Source organism: Miscanthus floridulus, chromosome 3 (genome assembly GCF_019320115.1).
Source record: "Miscanthus floridulus cultivar M001 chromosome 3, ASM1932011v1, whole genome shotgun sequence".
Lineage (NCBI taxonomy): Eukaryota > Viridiplantae > Streptophyta > Magnoliopsida > Poales > Poaceae > Miscanthus > Miscanthus floridulus.
In genome coordinates, this window is record NC_089582.1 from 50,850,456 (window position 1) to 50,872,340 (window position 21,885).

Consider the following 21,885-nt stretch of genomic DNA (forward strand, 5'->3'; position numbering starts at 1 on the left):
CAAGCGATGCTCCTTCCTTCCGCGAGGAGGAGGGATCCGGCGCGTGAGCCTTTGGCATGTAGCATCATGCACCGGGTGTGACCCTTGCCAAAGTAGGCTAGCTGTGCTACGCCAAGGAGGGGGGCAGTCTTCTACTCCGTCATACGGGTGTCGATGTGCTCCTATCACGGATTTGACATATTTTTAGGCACGTAGATTCCTAAGGTGAGGTATCGACCAGCCTTTCGGGGCGCCTCTCATCAGAGGATCGTTGCTTAGTTGAGCCCTCGAGACTACCCGAATGAGGGGTCCCAGGCCCACATCCACCGAGACTCATTTGGTCAGGACTCCCGAGCGGCGAGGGCTAAGCAAGTCCGCGCTCGTTTCTGAGCTCCTCAATACGAGCCCCCGAGTGACAGAGGCTCGAGCCCCTTGGGAGGCTTTGATCGGGTATCCAGTAGGAGTGCGCGAGCGCACTCGCTAGGTGTAGCCTCGAGCCCCTAGCTGATTGGTAGAATTAGTCAAGGGGCTAATTGCATTGTCAAGGTGCTAAATCAAGGATGTATGTAACCCTACACCCTAGTGTTAGGTATTCGTCATCTAGTGCATAACTCTTACTATGCACTTATACACATTATGTCTAGATACACAGTAAAATCAATGTATTTAGAAAAGTCAAAACGTCTTATAATTTAGAGTGAAGAGAATATTTAAAACCTTAGGTGGAATTCCTATCATTTCAAATCATCGCCATTTTTATCCAAAACTTTTGGAAGCACGCAATCTTATTTTTCACCATCTAATTTGAAAGCCACAGCCAGTAAGCCCTAACTGCTTTGAGTGCAAGAGCCAAAACGTTGGACACCGCCTGATCCTGGTACTCTGAAAATCAATGTGGATGGGGCCTATAATCCTAATTTCGTGTCGACCGTGGTGAGAGTTGTTATCAGGGACTATGAGGGCCATCTGAAACTAACAGCTTGGTGCCTATTGTTTCATTGCAGGGACGCTGAGGAAGCCAAAGCCAAAGTGGCCACATGTCGTGAAGGAATTGGACACCTTCTGATCCTGTACTCTGAAAATCAATGTGGATAAGGCTTATAATTCTTTTTTTTTTTTGAAATCATAGGACTTATAGTTCTAATTCCAAGTTGACTGCAGTGAGAATTGTTATCAGGGATCATGAGGGCCATGCGAAATTAACAGCTTGGCACCTACTTGTTTCAAGGGGGGATTCTTTATGTGCCATTAAAAAAGATCGTAATGCCCTGTGTGCTCCTGGAAAAGTTCAGCGGTTTTCAGCGTCACTGCTTCAACTTTTTTCTGCCCTCCATACCACTGCCGTCAGTTTGAGCTCTAACGCCGTCAAACTGCAGGTGTAAAAAGTCAAAAATGCCCTTAAGTCTAAATATGTCATTAATTTTTTTAGTATCTTAACGACTTCAAATGAAAAAACTCAAAACTAGAAAGTTGTAGATCTCGTCGAAATCTATAATTTTTATATAAAAATTATTTTCATTTAATTCCTATTGTTTCATTGAAGGGACGCTGAGGAAGCCGAAGCGGCCGCGTGTTGTGAAGGAATTCCACTGGCATGTACTATGAAACAATGTGGATGGGGCCTATATAATCCTAATTTCAGATTAACTGCAGTAGGAATTGTTATCAGGGACCATGAGGGTCATGCAAACTAATAGCTTGACGCCCAGGGGCGGATCCAAAGGGGGGGCTGGAGGGGCTCCAGGCCCCCTAATGACTTGATTTCAAGCCTAATCACTGTAGCAAAAGCTTAATTTCACCATTAAATTTTCATGCAAATCAACATCTCCATTATTTTAGCCCCCCCTTATCCTGCATCGTGCATCCGCCACTGTTGACACCTGTTGTTTCATTGTAGGGACGCTGAGGAAGCCGAAGTGGCCGCGTGTCATGAAGGAATTTAACTGGCATCACGTTGGCCTGATACCACGATGATGTTTGAGGCCGACTATGTTACAATTGCATAGAAGTTGAAGAACCATGTGCAAGACCAATCTATGTGCTCTAGTCTCTGATGCGTGAAGCTCATCTTAAAATGGAAGGACTCTGTCGTCTATGTCAAGATCAGAAGCCGCCAAAATAAAGTGAAGCTCATCTCGAAATGGAAGGACTCTGTCGTCTATGTCAAGATCGGAAGAAGCTAAAATAAAGTAGGGCATGAGTTAGCGCAATTAGCTATTAGTTCAAGTCGTAGTCCAGCTATTTGTAATGACACTACTTATTCTTAATAAATTTCCCATTTCACAAAAAAAAAAGCTTGGGCCAGGTGCCAAGACTAAACTAAAATTAAACGGAATGATAAATTGAGATACTCAAATAAAACGGTATTGAAATTTGATGTTAAAATTAGACAAGTTGGAGAGTTAAGGTGCAAAATATGGACTTATTTAAGTCATAGCAGAAATCACATCACATCATTATTTAGAAAGGACATTGGCAAAACAAAGAAATACAGTTTATGTTAAGCAGTTCTTTACAGTAATGTTTTCCTTTTTTTTCACCACCGTTCGTTTCGGATCGAACTATCTGATTAAAGGGAATCCATCTTATTCACATGTTCTTTTGTTGCCACTTTGTAGATCGTTCTAGACAAAATGGGAGAAAAAGAACTGGTACCCTACATTTTGCATCATTGGTTCAATTTGTGTTACCAGAGCAACTTCAGCTCTGTTAGCAGGGAGAGTAATGCAGTCCAAGAGAACCAAGCAGACAAATTTACATTAGCAGCCCGTGTCCTGGGGGCCGGTGTATTATTCTGTCAAGGCCAAAAACCAAAATATTCATCAGCACTTCAAAGTTAGCACAGAAATGGTATCCTGGTCAAGTAAAATTATAAGCAGATGTAATGGTTGGCTGAAGCTTTACCTTGAGGAACCAGCTCTCGCGTGTTAGTATGGTTCACTTCAGAACCCAGCACTGGGATTGGCAGATCCCGCCGCCACAACTCCCATTCCGCTTCCCTGCGCACCTGTCTGCCCTCTCAGCTTCCCTTCTGCAGAAGTTTCCCATTTGCCATCTTTGTCCATCTCTTGCACAAGCTCATTGATCTTCCGAAACTGGTACGGCCACCTTGAGTTGTACAGAAACTGGCGAAGGTCGAACCTATTGTCCTCTGGTGAATAGCTCTGCAAAAGCGGCCGCGCAGGGTTAGAACAGCAAGCAGGCAGGTGTTATGAAATGTAGTAGGTCGGTACCTCAGCATGATAAGATGGTGTCAAAACAGTCATCTTATGCCGATTTATGGCATAGTACTTGAAGAAGTGCTTCACTTTGTCTGCCACTTCAGACGGAGATAATCTTCCACACCAACTGTGGCACAGGTTCTGCAGCAATTTGTATTAGCATAGTTAGGGCCCCACTACGCTCAAACATATTTGCAAAAGTAAACTATCTGTTGAAGGTTCACTTTAAGATGGTTGCAGAATATATACCTTCATATACACATCTTTTTAGTTTTTAACGAAGCAGAAGACAACGATTAATGTTTCCCAATTTCCGAGTCTATAATCTAGGGTCCTCCAAATAAACAAATTGTTTTTTAAGTTTCCTTACATGTGACTCATCCTTGGTAACTTCTTTGAATTTGCTAAAGTAATTTTGTTTAGCCCTCTTCTGCATGATAGTTAACAAGTTGCAAACTCATACACAACAACAAAGTTATGATAACTTTAGCAAGTACTGTGTTATTGTCATTGTATCAGTTAACTGTTAAAGTTCTTTAGGAATTTTCATGTTAGACACTATATAACATGCAGGAAAAGTTTAATATTCCCATGTGAATAGAACTGCTGCTATGAGATTCCTGCAAAGTTCATACTGATTCCTATATTAACTAAAATTTGCACAACCCTTGCTTTTTGTGCTTCAGAAACAGTTTTCAATCATTTAGTCCTACACATGACTGGAGAGAGGTGAAGCAATTGGTCATGAAAAATATAAAATATTAGGGCAAAATCACAGAAAAGAAGGATTTTTCACAACACAGAAGCCGCTACAAAAATACTTTAGAAGGAAACTGCTAACCACGGAAGGCTCAGTTGTTATACATGGGCAAATTTAAAACATAGCGTAAATAATAACAAAGAAAAAAAATGCTATCCCTCATAATACAAATCTATCCTGCAGTCAATATGCTGATAAAGCTAGACAGACAGCACATAAAATTTTTAACTGCGCTGCAAATGGAAAATGCAATTTCAACAGAATGCTGAGGAATAAAATAATCAAGGCTTTGTTAGGGACAAATAATTTTCTCTGATTCTTGTGGAAATCAAAGGGTTCCTTGTGCAATCCCTGTGTTCTGAACAAGCCCTTAAATATTAAAATACATACCTGAAACATTGAAACAGGACCACATCGGAAAATTTTCCTTAACCTTCCATATATAGACAACTCCTCATATGTCATTCCCATGTCTACTTCATCCAACTAATAATGAAATATAAATATGGTCAAATGAGAGTGAAGATGGACAAAAGGAAAATAGTCAAGTTGACATGATATAAACTTCCTTGTCAGCTGGTTAAGACACAAACAAATGAACTTAATGATAGTGTAGAAAAAAAAAGAAATATGAGGATGATACTAAACTGAACCTAGTCTAACAGATATTGAAGTGAAGATGGAAGCATTACTTAAGCAGAAAAAGGTATAATTAGCTATTAATGAGCATTCTAACACACAACAACAACAACAATGAGCTATTAATGAGCATTCTAACTGTTCTGGTCGGGGTCACATATGAGAGGAGGAGCAAGCATCGTGGGTAAGCCAAACAGGTCCGGCAAAGATTGGGTTTGTTAGCATTATTAGGAGTCTTAGAGGGGTTGAGTTTGTTAGCAACTAGAATCCTTATTTTCAGCGTCAAGTTGTTAGAGTCAATTGTATAAGAGTCCAACTCTTGGTGAATGGAAAGGTAGCCTGGGATTGTGACTACAAGTCACCCTTGGGCGCCTGGCGTCTCCCTGTTCATCGCCATCTACTGTTCATCGTCATCTATTGCCGCCGCAACCACGGCTCCAGACCGCCGACCCCTTGCACGCTCTCATGTTCCTCGATCCCCTCCCTACTTCCTCCGAAGCAAAGCACGACGTCGTAACAACCTGGTATCAGAGATCATGGCCACGTCCGGGACCTCGTCGGCGACCAGGCCTCCCACCTCCGGTGGCTCCACGCCGCTGGCCATCTCCACCACTTCCGCCGCCATTGAGCCGTCTCTTCCGCTTACCACCATGCCACCGCCGGCACCACCACTGACGGCCATCCCCACGGACGCGCTCAACGCCTTCACCAAAGCCATCCAAGGGCTCCAGAACCAGATGGCGCTGATGAACGTCCACATCGGGGACTTGGCGACGCGCGTGTCCGCGATGGACGACCGCGCCCTGCCGGTTCTACCTGGGTTGGACGCCGCCCTGGCCCTTCCAGCGGCGTCGGTGCTGGGGATCTCCGAGCCGGCCCCCGCGGCGCCCACGTCGTCCGCGGTGCCCACTGCGGCACCATCGGCTCCACTGGTTTCGGCGCCTGCATCGACAACACTGCCCGCCACGGCGACTCATCCGTTCGGTGTTCCGATCGGCCAGATATGCTTTCCTCACTCGCTATCCCCCGTGCCATCCCTGGAGTCCATCTTGCGGGGGTCGGTGCCGGTGTCCTCCGCGCCAATGGCATCCCCTACGTCCCGTGTGCATGTGCCACCGGAGCTGGAGGGACAGGTGATGCCCAAGTACCACAAATTGGTGTTTCCGACGTTCGACGGGAAGGAAGATCCCCTCGGGTGGTTGAACAAGTGCGAACAATTCTTCAATGGCCACCAGACGCGCCATGCTGGCCGAGTCTGGCTCGCGTCGTACCACCTCACCGGAGTTGCTCAGCAGTGGTACTTGGTCCTCGAAGTCGACGCCGGCCGGCCGCAATGGGAGGAGTTTCGCACGTTGTGCCAGCAGCGCTTCGGTCCTCCCCTCAGCACGAACCACCTGTCGGACCTGGCGCGCTTGCCCTTCACTTCGACGGTGGATGCTTATATGGAAGCGTTCCAGGCCCGAGCGGCGCACGTCGGGCGTCTCTCTCCGGGTCAAAAGGCAAAGCTCTTCACGGGTGGGCTACCGAGTCACATCCGCGTCGATGTGGAGCTTCACGACCCGCAGGATCTGCAGCGCGCCATGCATCTGGCGCGCGCATACGAGCGCCGGAACGCGCCGGCTCCGCTTGCCTTGCCTGCCCAGCAGCGGCGTCGGCTAACGGGGGCGCCGCCCATCCCACCTGCTTTGTCCGCGGCGACCTCAGCAGCGGCCTCTTCTTCCACGACGACACCGCAACGGGCATTCAAGCGGCTCTCACCGGATGAGATGGCGGAGCGCAGGAAGCAGGGCCTCTGCTATAATTGTGATGAACCGTACGTCCGGGGCCATAAGTGTGCCTGGTTGTTCTTTCTCGAGGCCGCCGATTACATCGTCGAGGAGCCGGACGACGTCGACGACGCACTAGCTACGCCGTCGGCTGATACCTCGTTCGACCCGGACAAGCCCCTGATATCTCTCTCGGCGATCACCGGTATCCGGACGGCGGACACCATGCAGCTTTGCGTTCGAGTGGGCGAACATGAGCTTACCGCGCTCCTGGATTCGGGCTCGACACACAACTTCATCAGTGGTGCCGCCGCACGACGCGCTGAACTTCAGTTCCACGACAGCGGAGGTGCCCATGTCGTCGTGGCCAATGGTGACCGCGTCATGTGTCGCGGCTTGGCTCGTGACGTCGACCTCCGGACCGGCGGGGAAACTTTCAAGGTTGACTGCTACTCCATTCTGCTGGACTCCTACGACATGGTACTCGGCGTCACATGGCTCCGCACGCTCGGCCCGATACTCTAGGACTTCAACAACATGTGCATGGCGTTCACATACCAGGGGTGTCGCGTGCTGTGTCGGGGTGTGGGCTCGCCGTCCGCGGCCTTTCCTCCGACAGGTGGCCTCCTCGCCGCCCGGGGGCTCTCGGCCAAGGGGACCGAGCCTGCACTGCTCGAGTGCCTACTGGACTCATATGCTGATGTCTTCGTGGCGCCGACAGGCCTGCCTCCGGCTCGTGCGTGTGACCACCAGATCCACCTCAAGCCGTCCACAGAGCCCGTAGCGGTTCGTCCCTATCGCTATCCTCAGCTCCAGAAGGATGAGCTGGAAAGACAATGTGAGGAGATGTTGCAGCAAGGCACGATCCGCAACAGGACTTCTCCTTTCTCGGCACCGGTGTTGCTCGTCAAGAAACAAGATGGCTCGTGGCGATTTTGCGTGGACTACCGCGCCCTCAATGCGGCCACCGTGAAGGACAAATTTCCTATACCAGTTGTTGAGGAGTTACTCGATGAGCTCCACGGCACCAAGTTCTTTACAAAGCTCGATCTCCGTTCGGGATATCATCAAGTGCGAGTTCACCCTGACGATGTGGCTAAGACAGCGTTCCGCACTCACCACGGCCACTTCGAATTTTTGGTCATGCCGTTTGGGCTCTCCAACGCGCCGTCCACGTTCCAGGCGCTCATGAACCTAGTGTTGAAGCAGTTCCTCCGACGCTGCGTGCTTGTGTTCTTCGACGACATCCTCGTCTACAGCGCCACGTGGACAGAGCACCTTCTGCGACTGCGCATGGTCCTGGATTTCCTGCGCGCCCACAAGCTGCACCTCAAAAAGTCCAAGTGTTCATTCGCTGCTACATCAGTTCAGTACCTGGGACATGTGATCTCGCATGAAGGTGTCTCCATGGACGTATCCAAAGTCACAGTGGTGCAATCGTGGCTGCAGCCGCGATCGGCGCGTGGTCTCCGCGGATTCCTCGGCTTGGCGGGATATTATAGGCGGTTCATCAAGGATTATGGCACCCTCGCGGCGCCATTAACAAGCCTCTTGCGGAAGAACGCGTTCCTGTGGACAGAGGCTGCCGACGCAGCATTCACAGCCCTGAAGTCGGCGCTATCCGCGGCCCCGGTTCTGCATCTTCCAGATTTCGACCGGGAATTTGTGGTCGACTGCGACGCGTCAGGCTCCGGGTTTGGGGCTGTCTTGCATCAAGGGGCAGGCCCCATCGCGTTCTTCAGCCGGCCGTTTGCGGCGCGGCACCTGAAGGTGGCGGCATATGAACAGGAACTGATCGGGCTGGCGCAGGCCGTTCGCCACTGGCGCCCGTACCTTTGGGGGCGGGCCTTTGTCGTGCGCACAGATCATTATGCGTTGAAGTTCCTCCTCGACCAGCGCCTGTCCACCATCCCACAGCATCACTGGATCAGCAAACTAATCGGTTATGATTTCAGGGTGGAGTACCGACCAGAACGATTCAACGTCGCCGCCGATGCATTGTCTCGACGGGATGGCCACAAACCTCTGTTGGCGGTGCTGCACGATCCGGAGACGACCGTGGCGACGCTCTCTGTGCCCATGTTCTAGCTGTTCGACGAGCTGCGACGTGAGTTTGAGGACGACGTCGATCTGCGCGCGCGCCAGGACGCTGTGGCCGCCGGTGACTATGGCGACGACTGGGGGCTGCGCGAGGGGCTCGTGCTCCACAAGGGGCGCGTCTTCGTGCCGGCCTCCTCGTCGGTGCTTGACGACGTACTCCAGCTGGCGCACACGGGCACGCACGAGGGGATCCAGAAGACATTGCAGCGCCTCCGCACCGAGTTCTTCGTCGAACATGATCGCCGCGTCGTCCGGGACTTTGTGCGGGCGTGCTCCACATGCCAGCGCAACAAGACGGAGACTCTACACCCAGCCGGTCTCCTGCAGCTGTTGCCCGTGCCGTCTCATGTGTGGGCCGACATTGCAATGGACTTCGTCGAGGCCCTTCCTAAGGTCCATGGCAAGAGTGTCATCCTCACCGTCGTCGACATGTTCTCCAAGTACGCCCACTTCATTCCGTTGGGCCACCCTTACACGGCTGCGTCGGTTGCTCGTGCCTTCTTCCACGACATCGTGCGCCTACATGGTTTTCCGGACTCCATTGTCAGTGATCGCGACCCCGTTTTTACCGGCCATGTGTGGCGTGACCTCTTCCGGCAGGCTGGTGTGCGGTTGAAGATGAGTACAACCTTCCATCCTCAAACCGATGGACAGTCTGAGGCTGTTAACAAGACGATTGCCATGTACCTTTTCTGCCTCACCGGTGATCGTCCTCGCGATTGGCTCGATTGGCTTCCTTGGGCGGAGTTCTGTTACAACACCGCTTACCATTCGGCTCTTCGGACCTCGCCATTCACCGTGGTCTATGGCCGTGCGCCGCCGGAGCTGCTGCCCTATGTGCCTGGTCGTGCCGAGACTGTGGCAATCGATGAGCTTCTCGCCAACCGGGACGAGTTTCTGGAAGAAGTGCGTTCCCGACTGGGTGCTTGTGCGCCTCCTTCATCGGTCCACCCAGGCTCTGGACCCCGCCAGTCGTGGCAAGCTGGGTCCTAAATATGCTGGACCCTATCAGGTGGTGGAGCGTATTGGTGAAGTGGCGTACCACCTTCAGTTGCCAGCAGGTGCACGAATTCATGACGTGTTTCATGTGGGTGTGTTGAAGCCGTTCCGTGGTGCACCTCCATCAGCAATTCCAGCATTGCCTCCTCTTCGTCATGGCCGTCCGCTTCTTTGCCCTGACCGTGTGCTCCGCTCCAGTCTCCGGCGCGGCGAGTGGCATGTGCTTGTTCAGTGGGCAGGATTGCCAGCTTCTGAGGCGACTTGGGAGTCGGTCGCTGAGTTTCGCGCTGCTCATCCTGAGTTCCAGCTCGAGGACGAGCTGTTTCCAGAGGAGGGGAGAGATGTTATGGTCGGGGTCACATATGAGAGGAGGAGCAAGCATCGTGGGTAAGCCAAACAGGTCCGGCAAAGATTGGGTTTGTTAGCATTATTAGGAGTCTTAGAGGGGTTGAGTTTGTTAGCAACTAGAATCCTTATTTTCAACGTCAAGTTGTTAGAGTCAATTGTATAAGAGTCCAACTCTTGGTGAATGGAAAGGTAGCCTGGGATTGTGACTACAAGTCACCCTTGGGCGCTTGGCGTCTCCCTGTTCATCGCCATCTACTGTTCATCATCATCTATTGCCGCCGCAACCACGGCTCCAGACCGCCGACCCCTTGCACGCTCTCACGTTCCTCGATCCCCTCCCTACTTCCTCCGAAGCAAAGCACGACGTCGTAACACTAACACAATGAATTGAAAATTATCTGCTACTTCTTATGTCAAACCTCGACAGTTCAACCAGGAGAAGGGCAGTCTATATATTTTAATCTGTAAAAATGCATTCCAATTGTCTACATAAACATGCATTAGCCACAAGGGCATGGGACAGTCAAATTTTCAATGAGCACCTCAAAAGGAAGATATGATACGAACTGCATAAAGAGAAACTAGACCCACGGAAAATGCAACATGACACTGAAAATTTATGTAACTTTCGGTCATAGAAAGGAGTTCATACATTTAATTTCACTTAATATGGAATCCAAGTAGCTAATACAAACAGAAAACAACACCATGATAAAAATAACAGCAACTCCCTAAAGCAAAGAAGATCAATCAGAACAGCTAGGATGATTTTTTTCTCAAATACGCAGGAGGACTGCATATCATTGCATTAAGAAGGAACAGCTAGGATGTTGAATGCATACAAGTGATCTTCAAGGCCAACATTTTCCATATCAAGCAAAGGTGCTTTGAAAATTAATTCAGTCCATGGATCCCCCTTTCAGCTCTTATGCATAATGTCAGGTCCAATTGTAAACAGTGTGATATCAGTTTTAGCCTCCATGTCTACATGAGGCTTCATTCTAGCCCTCTCTGGTTCATCTTAATAACATCTGAAGAATAAATTTTATAACATTATGTGTGAATGAGCATGCATGAGCGCTACCATGGTACAAGCCTCGAGTAAAAGTTCAAAGTTTTCACAATTTTGCACTACAGATTTATGCAGATATATCGAACATGACTTCTAATGATTTCCATCTAAAAGTTGGAGATCAAGTTTATATATACCTGATTGTAGTTTGCCCGTATTGGCTCAAGCTCTGCCGTAGGTGGTGCAGCTTCAACCTCGGCCAAGGAAAAATACTTAAGATGAAGTGCTGCCCATCGTAAAAAAGCCCTCAGGTCTTGCTTACTTACACTTCCAATGGGGTTTATATCAGCTGAACTGCAGTCATACTTTGTAAAGCAAGAACAGTGCTATTACCATTTCCGCACACCAGCAAACAATATATTGCAGTTAAAATCATAAAGCAAATGCCATACCCATTGGGCATCTATGGAGCAATCTAAAGACACACCTAAGTTGGGCAATGCGTTACCTTTGTCAAATAACCACGTAACCCTTCATCGACGTTCGAGCTTCCAAGAACAAGATAGAACCCAGATTTGTTGTGGACCCATGGCATTAGAGAAGCCATCATAAAGGCTAACACCATCCTGATTCGGGCTTGAATATTTTGCAATCCCAGATTCTCGGTATTTGACCCCCCATCAATCTGAAGCAAACAAGAAATGTTTTTGGGTAGTAAAATAGACTTCCTCCCTTAAATTGAAAATCATATTCTTCTTAATGAAATGGCACGCAGCTCTCGTGCATGGTTTGAGGAAAAAAATGAAACTCATATGTACCGTTCGGTCTGATATTTTTACCGCTGAAGGGTAGCCAGATACCAATCAGCTGGCTACCATCAATATTTTAATCTATTATCCTTGCTAAATGCTAATGAGAACTTTTGGCCACAACAATATCATCGAAACCCCTTGCACTCATGATACCAATCTATATTTTAAAGCCTGTAGATCTAGGACTGGTAACTTATAAGGACGGCCTTACATATAAGGTGCTAAGGTATGTAGAGTATAAAAGCGTAATGTCCCTTAGATGTAGGGGTGGCAATTTCCCCCCTTTTTTCATTGACTCCTTGTGTCTTGAGGTCAGGGCTAGTAGTTCCTCCCAGAAGCCCAAAATGCCAGTGAGACAAGAGAACCTAACCCATAAGAGATAAGCCTGACAGTGACCAAAGCCACCTAAGCCTAACTACCCATTGCCCAGGCCACATTTCACAATTATTGCAAAAGAAAAAATAGTTAAAGTTTGCATGGCATACCTGTTAAGGGGTATTAAGCAAAATTTTCAGTCCAACAATAGCCACAGACTAAAATACTATGAAAAGGTGAATAAACATGAATTCAAATATATATGTTCTCTGCATACGAATCTGAGCTAGCTTGGCTAGTCATGTATACCCAGACCACTCATGTTCAAGTCCTCGTCGACACGATTTGGGTGCTTATTTTCTTCTTAATGAAATGCCACCTAGTTCCTCCTAGGTTGGTCTAGTTTATTTTTATGTTCTCTGCACTGCAGTAATTTAGTAAACTGAAGTCACGTTGAAGAAATACCTTGTAGCGTGGTCGCTTCCCAGTCAATGTTTCAAACAAGGAAAGAAAAGCAGATACTATACTATCAATGGGTACATTCAGGTGGAATGAACCAATCTCCTCAGCTAGCCTTTTGGCACGTGATCTGGTATCTTCAGAACTGTCCAGAACATGGCAATGTAAATAAAGCAGACTAACAATCTACAACTTCAACAAACAAAACTTCTACAATCACAGATAATCTAGAATACAAATTAAACAAAAATGAATGAAAAGCAGATATCTCCTATTTAATTCTTTGGATTGATTTACATTGAAATCATCACATGATTACCATTTAAAAAATCACGTTACAATGCTGTAGCAATTAGAAATTAAAACACTTCCATCACATCAAGGAAAAATTCAAACTTCAACTACAGCCATGCATGTGCCAAATACAACGTTTTTAATGAAAAATTGTGGGGAGGTTCCCCAATCCCCACAGCACAAGCTGTTTTCAATTAAACTAAAGAAGAAAACATGTGTACAGAGTTTAAGGAAACAAATCAAAAAGGAAGTAAAGACTATCGCCATGATCCATCTTGTACAGTAACTTCATCTTTGAAGTTTCTTTTCCACACTGAGAAACTGGGGATTTTGTGTTGCCAAAGTACCCATGCAGCTATATGGAGAATTGGCCTAATGTGAGGGTAGTTGGAGTGGGAGTGGGATGGGTTGTCCAGTCTGGATACTTTATGACTGTTGGTGTTGGATGCCTTTTTTTTTTCTTGAACACGCAAGAGAGCTGCAAGTCATTGTGTTAAGAAAGAAATATGGTACAAAGTAACAGGAATAGGAATTAAAGAAACTCCATGCCCTTCCCACACCATGGACAGAAAAACTAAAAAGGGCACATACAAAGTTTGTAACCCAACTCACACTACACGGCTAGACACCCGGAGCAAACAACTTTGGGAGCAGCTCAAGGAGCGATGTGGCGCCAGCCAAGCACTAGACAGCGCTTTCATTAGCAATGCCCTGCAGAACTACTGGAACGCTGGGTTCACCATGGAAGACAGTCTCCAAATTGTCCAGGAAACCAGGATAATTAGAGAGTGGAACCTTTTTCAAATATCCTTAGGGGAAAAAAAATTGGCCAGAGAGATATCCCCCTGGACTTCAACTGTTCAATTGTCTAACCAGTGTAACTTGGGAGTCAGAAGTTGGCGAATCTCCATAGGGATACCTTTGAACGCTCTATACCATGAACTAGAGAAACGGGCCTAGTGGTTCTGGTGTGTTGGATGCCTGGTCTTCGACTTTGGTGTCGATTCATAGCTTCTAGTTCCAAATTTGTAAAAAGACCCTTTCCCTCATATCAAATACCATACTCTTCATATAAATTTATAATATTGTTTGACTGTGTTGACAGTAGTGCAAGTATTTTTCAGTAAGCTGCCAATATACAGGAGGCATATGTGCATACATATGCAAAGAAATCCCTCCACAGTGAATGAACTACAAACAAGTATACATACATATAACAAAGAGCATATACAATAGCAATAAGCATTATCAACATAACCACTTACACAATAATAATTCAATGCATTGGGCCTGATTGGCATCGCACCCCAACCTTCGTTCAGCGGATTCTCAAGCTAGTGGTGCCACCCAAGGATATGAAGGGGCTTAACTCACTGATTATTCTTGTGGCTTGGGAAATTTGGAAGCGTAGCAACTGTTGTATTCTCACTCTTCAATTGTGCAAATCCAAATGTCACAGTGGTGTTGCAAGCAGTCACTAATGAGTGTATCCTTTGGTGTGCTAGTGGAACAAAATGTCTCTAGGAGATGCTTCCCAGGTTGTCTCAAATAGGCTATCGCTCCAGACTTGTGGTTGTTGGGTTGCCAGCTGCTGCAATTGGCTTGCTGCTTCTGTTTTCTCATTAAGTTGTGTTAGGAGTGTATCTTGTGACTGTGTCTTGGGTGTGTGTTTTTAGGGTTTCTCTACTTCCCTTTGTACTCTCTTCTTTCTTAAAGAAATGATACACAACTCTCTTGTGTTTGAGAAAAAGGAAATGGGAAGGGCACGCAGTAGAATAAGGTCACTACAAAGAAAAACTCACCTATTTTCAGTTCCCATGTAAACGGTGTAAAACAAACGTTTAGCCAATTCCCTGCTATCTGTGGGGATCTCCCCATCTTTATACTGCCCAATCCGAAGAGCATCCGCCTTAACTTGCTCATCTCCTTTCTCTATATCTGCAGGTTGTTGACATGATCATTAATTCTTTTGACAAAATTTGATCAATTAATCAAGAGGAAATAGAACACCAGGAACTTCGTCTAGTGAGATATTTGACAAGAATTCAAATGTGGGCAATTCACAGACTTCGGTCATATCAGCTCAAGTGCAGATTTAAAGAAGGCATAAATTTCACATAGGCAGCAAAAATGATGCTTGCAACTTAACAACTCATAAGACAATTATTTAGTATGGTGTATATATCATCAACCTGTTTGGTTTATTCAATTACATCAAGCTCCAATGGAAAAAAAAATGGAGATGATGTCAATAGAGTATTCGATCATACCTATTTTTAAATATCTGAATTACAAGTATTCCATCATACCACTTTCAAATGTCTGAATTACAGCGCAAACCCTCAGTATGAATTAGAGCCGTGTATCATATTGTTAGAATGTAATAGTAACAGCCCATATTGGGTGTACGGCCCATTGGACTTGTACATTGTAACCCTAGCCTATTAGGCTATATAATGAAGGTCACCCCCCCCCCCCCTGATTAGGGTGTGCGGTGTTGTTTTACATGGTATCAGACCTAATTACGGTCCTTTCCTTCCGCTCTCGCGCCTCCTCTGCCCGTGCGTCCTCCGTGAATAAGAAGAAAAAAGGGTTTTGAACCCATACAACACCATACAGTCAAACCACACAACATAGATTCTTGCCACTGAACACAAACACTAAAACAACCTCGACCAACAAACTATCACTTGACCCAAGACCAAGGAGATGTGAAACCCTCAAGCCCCAGCTAAACACCAAAGTTGTAACTCCTCCCTAATGAACTCTATTACCCCCATTTAAAATTTGAAATTAGGCAAGATCCCATCAAACACGCAAAGATTGTGGTGATTCCAAATTGCCAGGCTCCAAGGATGATAATGGAGTTTAGACCTTTCTGTACTTGACCATCCACTCTTTCATTTGTTTTGGCCCACCAAATGCCAACTAGAGATGTGAACAGAGACACTTTATTCAAAAAGGAAAATTTAAAAGGTTATGACAATGCACTGAGCCCTATACATGTCAGCCCAAAGTAATGCTTCAGTATCGTTCCATTTGATCATCATGTAGAGTTTCCATGATATTTTATGTGTTAATTTTGATATTAGAATAATTACTTTGCTCTAATTTATTCCCCATGCCATGACATGAACCATAGTTTTATTTCAATGGAATAAAACAACACTTCATCTGATAATTCATAGTCATGTGGCTTTCTCCTCCCTAAATGTTAACATATGCATCTGTTAACAAGTCTGATAACTCATAGTTAGGTGGCTTTCTCATCCCTAAATGTCAACATATGCATCTGTTAACACTCCTGCAAACTATGTTTCGAAGACAATTAAGAGAACCTTCTACTAAAAGGTTTTTCTTATGCCTAAATAGTAACTTATGCATCTGTGAACACTCCAGTAAACTATGTTTCGAAGACAATTCAGAGAACATTCTACTAAAAGGTGAACGAAGGAATACAGAAATTAGATCTGACCTTTTATAACAAGTTGGCACATGCACCCGACTATTGCCGCAACAGATGAACTATCCGCACCACCAGAAAGGGGAAGCAAAAATCCTGATGCTTGACTCCTCCTCAAATAATCCCATAGCCAACAACTAGGTCCAAACGCAATCTCTTCTTCAGGACAGTGATACACAATCTGTGCTCAAAGATAGACATGACAGAAAAGGTTACTCCAAATACCCATTTGCACAGTTTTCATGATTTGTAAGGCTCAAGAGATAGACAAGGGAGAAAGCATTTGCCTATGAATACTTAATAAAACGACAATCAGGGTAACAATGATTTTATGCAATGTTTTCTCAGTATAAAGCAGATGTTCAAATAGATTGTCAACAATAGTTACGATATTAGCAGGAAGAAACTTTACAAAATAAACCCACGATGCTAGAAAAATCATACATACAGGATTATAAAATTCCAAAGCCCAAGCATGTTTAGTCAATAAAAGCTCCAAGAATTGGCCAATACCTTAGGCTAATTTAAGATTAACCAGTTGGGCTCTGCTGTGAAATTCTTCTAAAAGCAATTAGTTCATATTGTATATATGATTATGGGATGAGCTAACAGGCATTACCTATCAAAGCTTAATCATCATACACTGGTGACTGGTTTACGTTGTTGAGGCCCATACTAAATGCTCTAACTGGAAGAAAGCTTGAGTTGCTTTCAGATATGGTAACAAAAAACCACCTACTAAGAGCATCTCCGTCAGATATCCTATTCAATCTCCTATACCTAAAAAATAGTGTTTTAGGAGATAGAGGAGCTGCAGCAGATCTCCTATCGCATCTCCTATACCTATAATTTTTAAGAGATCTCCTAAAAGAAGCATCATCTCTCCTAAATAAAGGCGACAACCCCCTCTCCCCTATCCTTAAAAAAATATAGGAGACAAGTTTTAGGTAATCTGCTGCAGCAGTACTCTCCTATATCCTAAATTGATTTTAGGGTACTATCTTAAAGCAACTTATAGGAGATGTAATATGAGAAATCCATAGTTCCGCTAGGCGCTCGCCTAGGCGCGACTAGGCTCTAGTCAGAGGGTGTCCGCCTCGCCTATGGGGGTAGGCGGACCCCTAGGCGGCGGCGGCTCGTCGGCGGCGGCGGTGGTGGTGGAGGAGCGCCTGGCGGAGGTCGTCGGTGGGGGAGGAGCTGCGAGCGGCGGCGGGCGCTCGCGCGGGCTTGCGCGGGCGGCGGGCGCTCGGGCGGGCGCGGGCGCGGGCGGCAGGCGCTCGGGCGGGCGCAGGCGCGGGCGGCGGCGGTGTGGGAGGAGGCGTGGATAAGGTGCGCTGGGCCGTTTTTAACGGTGGATAAGGTGGGTTGGGCCGTTTTTATGGGCCTTTCTTCTCTTTTCTCCCTGTTCCATGACCATTGGTCTTCTATTTTTTCTTTTCTTTTAAGTACAGAAGTATGTATAAATAAATTTAAGCATGTATTGGAAAACGCCTAGGAAAACGCCTAGGAATGCCTAGGCGCGATTAATCCCGCCTAGGCGCTAGGCTGAGGGTCAGCGCCTAGATTCCGCCCAGCGCCTAGCTGAACTTTGGAGAAATCTGGTGGAGATGCTCTAAAGCATTACAGAATAACATTGAAATATTGAAAGACCAACTAACCTGAACTGGAGAAGTCGGAATCATTCCACTCTGAAATGATTGGCAAAGCTTATATGGTACCTTCACAAAAGGTACATTTTTTCTGTGGCTTGCTTGCTCTCTGAAACTAGAAACAGATGATCGGTAACTCGATACCTGATCACAGAAATGAATGATCAGCTGTGCTAGAATATGACTCATATTTGCAATAAAACTACAGCTAGAATAACTCATAATTTGTAGTAAAGCAGAACAAATGTGGACTTTGGAGAACTGCATATAGTAAAGTAGAATACGACCCATGTTTGCACAATTCATAGCTCACAAACCTAAAGCTTACGAAATATAGTAAAGCGGAATAAATATGGACTTTGGAGAATTGCAAACAGGCAAACACTCAATAAGTTTCTAAAAGATGCAAAGAATAAGTAAAAGCACGGAATGGATATACCAGGCCTAACAACTAAACTAACTATTATACCCATAATGATAATTTCTTAACAAATATTCTTTCTATGCAAACAGGGAAAGGTGTTTTAGATGGTAGATATAGAAAATTGGGGAGTAGTTGAATGTATTGTTTTTGCCACAACCCACCTTACCAATTTTTGGTAGGGTTCAAAGAATTAGGCACTTGCTTGGATAGTTGCAAATTTTTTGAATGCTCATGGCCCTAGTTCGAAGGGCGGGCCTGGTGCAAGCGGTAGAGTCTTACCGCCTGTGACCGCAAGGTCCCGGGTTCGAGTCGCGGTCTCCTCGCATTGCACAGGCGAGGGTAAGGCTTGCCACTAACACCCTTCCCCAGACCCCGCACAGAGCGGGAGCTCTCTGCACTGGGTACGCCCTTTTTTTTACGCCTCACGGCCCTAGTTCACATCATATGAATTTTATTGTCAATCCTGAGATCCTGGCAATCTCGTGGGCACTATGGACAACATTTTTTTTTGGCTACTAGGAACAATTTTATCAAGGTTGGTTGGGCAACAAACCAAAGAATAATTTTCATGTAACTAAAAAATAGAACAAAAAGGAACAGGAAACAATCAAAGGATTACACAAATACAAAAATACCTAAAGGATTAGAACTTACAGCATCAAGATCTACCAGAGCATCCAGAACTTCTACATCCTTCAACGAAAATTGAGATCCCTGAGCTATCAAATCACCGTTTACCGCAATGCAGCAACAACCATCTAGTGGGAACATTTAAAAAAAAAACAGAAAAATTCTCTGAATAAGTATGATCAACATAGAACACAATTGCAGAATTAAGAAAGGAAGGGCCAAATCACGAATGCCATTCAGAAACCTTAAAGTGGAAAACAACATACATAGTAGTTAATACATCTTCTGTAAACAGCACTCAGAAGGCACTTCAGTTCATAAATCATAAAAGAACAAACTCAATTTCTGTCCCCAGTAAAATATCGTCATGGATTCATGGATAAGCACCTGCTACCCCAGCCATCAGCAATTATGAGGTATAGCCACAGGAGTTATTTGCAAGAAGATTTTTTTTTTAAGAATTCCATTCATAACATCACATCCCCTCTGTCGGACTACCCAAAACCACTAAGTCCAAACTGACATGCCACGTATCCTACATAGAGTTTCAGTACTGCAACCTCCAACAATAAGGGAGAGGACAAAGCATTTTGCTCCTAAGTTTTGTTAGCGCAGTGGATAATATCATGTGGATATGATAAACAGACATTCAAGTCAGGTATAAAAGAATAAAAAAAATCATGAATGTTGTGTTCGTGTTGTAAGTTGGTTGACGACTGAAGATGAGAAAAGAAAATCAGATAATAAAAAACAAATCTACAAGAGCACAAACAACGGCATTTTGAGATACCATAATAAAGGCGGCCACCATCGCATCCCTGATGATTAGCATACATGTAAACACCGCCACATGTTTGAGTTGCATTCCTTATGCAATCAATCCGAAGATTGAGCTTCCTTAACTGATGGTGGCTTCCACTTGCATTCATGAAAACCTCAACACCATTCAATGCTAAGTCAATCCGAGGAGCGTTTGCTGTAAAGAGCTCTTCACAGGTTTCAGCAGCCAAAGACCTGGACAAAAGGATTTTTTTTTAAAAAAAAAAGATCAAATAGTAACTAATGCTTAAGTAGTGCTTTATCATCAATAATAGCATCACAGAGAGTATACAAATTCACTAGTTTATGAAGCATATAGATTAAACCTTCATGATAAACTGCAGAACATTTCAAACTAAGAAAGTGGTATGTCTTATTTCAATCCAATATCCAACTCAATTTGAAAAAAGTTTATTCAGCTCTTTGATACCATGTACTCCTACATAATACAATTGACTTCTAATCCATGGCAGCAAACCAATGGTTTTCTCTAGCATGTCTGCATGTGTATGTTCATTAGAAAAGCAGGAAGATAAAATTACAACGACAGAAATAAATTCAAGTAGCATTCATACTTACACATCTAAAAATCGCATGTATCCATAACCAAAAGGCACAGTATCCTGGGATATAGCCTCTGAGACTTCAATGGGGAGCTGAAAGTCAACAATCTCGTCTTTAAATGTCCAAGCAGAAAACCAACGGAATTCCCGATAATTTCCATCATTTGCAAGGGACATCTTTGGCCGGATCATGATTATCTTGCGATTTAGGCAGAAGACCTGGCAATTATACCGCACACTGTTGAAAATAACAGGCATTCCTATGCTGCATAAGATGTTGTCCGTATAATCCCCAGTTAAAATGTCCTTTAAGCACTCCCACCTGCAGATTGATACACGGAATAACTAACAGCAGATGCATATAATAATAAGTCACATGGGCAATATATTGTCTTCCAGATAACGAGTGCATATTCGGCAGTTGTATCAAGATAAATGGAATGGTTTGAAGTCCCTGAATGCAAAGAAATACAACTTAAAAGACATGGGTGAATTGGTTGTCCTGCCATACGTTTACTTTTTTACTTATCAATTTATTTATTTACACGTTCTTTGTACAGCAGACAGAGATAGTTTCCCTATAAAAAGACTGAACTTAATTAGTACAATTTCTAGACGACATAGCTAATTCAACCAAGGTGGAGAAGAGGAGTAACCCATTCCACCCCAAGTGAACTGGTTCCACCAGAGTGAAGTAAAAAGTAACCGATTCTACCAGAGTGCAGTGGAAGTAGCTGATCCTATCCTACCAGAGTACAATCTAGCAGAATCCCCAAATTGTGAAAAGTATTAAGGCTCCACCACACGAGAAGGTAGCCACTGTAATTTAAGTGCGGGATACTTAATCTCGAGCAACACGGTAATCTACCGAATTTTATATATGAGCCATGGGAGCCGGGCTGGGCCGGCCGAGACTAGTAGAGATAGAAGGTACTAGGCGGTGACGTACGCGTGGGCGGTGGTGTCCTGCTCGAGGAAGTGGTCCTCGCAGCCGTAGCCGGTGAGCTCGAGCTCGGGGCCGACGCGGATGGCGGCGCCGGCAGCCTTGGCGCGCGCGATGGACTCCTTGACGTTGCGGAGGTTGGTGTCGAAGTCCATCGCCCACTGGTTGAGGTTGCACGTGGCGACCCGCAGTAGCCTCATCTCGCCCGCCACCCAGATCAGGGGCTACTCCCCTCCTCCTCCTCCCGAATCGAGACAGCCGGCGTGCGAGGCTCGTTGGTTCGGCCTTCGGCGCGCCGGGGAGAGGATTGAAGGCGGCGGCGGGCCGGCGGCGGAAGAATGTTTCGGCTTTTCGTGTGGGCCTGTGGAGGGAGTGGCTGTGCCGGTGGGGAATCGAATCGACGAACATCGAAAGCGGAGGCGTGCCCGCGTGGGCGGCTCCGAAGGCGGAATCAGGTGCCAGCTGTCTACTGGGACCGGGATCCACCCGTGTCAGAACTCAAAGCCCTACGCTACGTTGCTACACTACCTCGCCGGTCGATAGGTTCCGTTTTTTGGACGGACGACTGCTGCAAATCTTAAGAGCGTGTTTAGTCGCGGGAAGTTAATTTTGGGCTACCGTAGCATTTTCGTTTTTATTTGGTAATTAGTGTTCAAACATGGACTAATTAGGCTCAAAACGTTCGTCTCG

At 45.8% G+C, this 21,885-nt stretch overlaps 1 protein-coding gene across 1 annotated transcript; it reads right to left on the reverse strand.

Annotated features, from left to right (window-relative positions):
• Window positions 1-2,435: 2,435 nt before the first annotated feature.
• Window positions 2,436-21,610, reverse strand: LOC136541640 (glutamine-dependent NAD(+) synthetase). Its single transcript, XM_066533630.1, has 14 exons — window positions 21,202-21,610; window positions 20,269-20,574; window positions 19,661-19,884; window positions 18,895-18,998; window positions 17,826-17,960; window positions 16,180-16,348; window positions 14,507-14,642; window positions 12,417-12,555; window positions 11,333-11,509; window positions 11,022-11,189; window positions 4,351-4,446; window positions 3,213-3,341; window positions 2,884-3,143; window positions 2,436-2,773 (listed from the first exon to the last, which is right to left on the reverse strand). Exons 1-13 carry the CDS (start codon window positions 21,393-21,395, stop codon window positions 2,922-2,924), a joined length of 2,199 nt encoding a protein of 732 aa, XP_066389727.1. The 5' UTR covers window positions 21,396-21,610; the 3' UTR covers window positions 2,436-2,773; window positions 2,884-2,921.
• Between the last annotated feature and the right edge of the window lie 275 nt (window positions 21,611-21,885).

What these genes read in the sequence shown, in the direction of transcription:
- LOC136541640 (XM_066533630.1), bottom strand. Translation starts at nt 21,395, where the DNA reads ATGAGGCTACTGCGGGTCGCCACGTGCAACCTCAACCAGTGGGCGATG. An exon ending in TTCCGACTTCTCCAGTTCAG is followed by an intron (nt 16,349 to 17,825) that starts GTTAGTTGGTCT and finishes CTTTGAGCACAG; the next exon opens with ATTGTGTATCACTGTCCTGA. An exon ending in GTCCTGTTTCAATGTTTCAG is followed by an intron (nt 3,342 to 4,350) that starts GTATGTATTTTA and finishes AAATTGCTGCAG; the next exon opens with AACCTGTGCCACAGTTGGTG.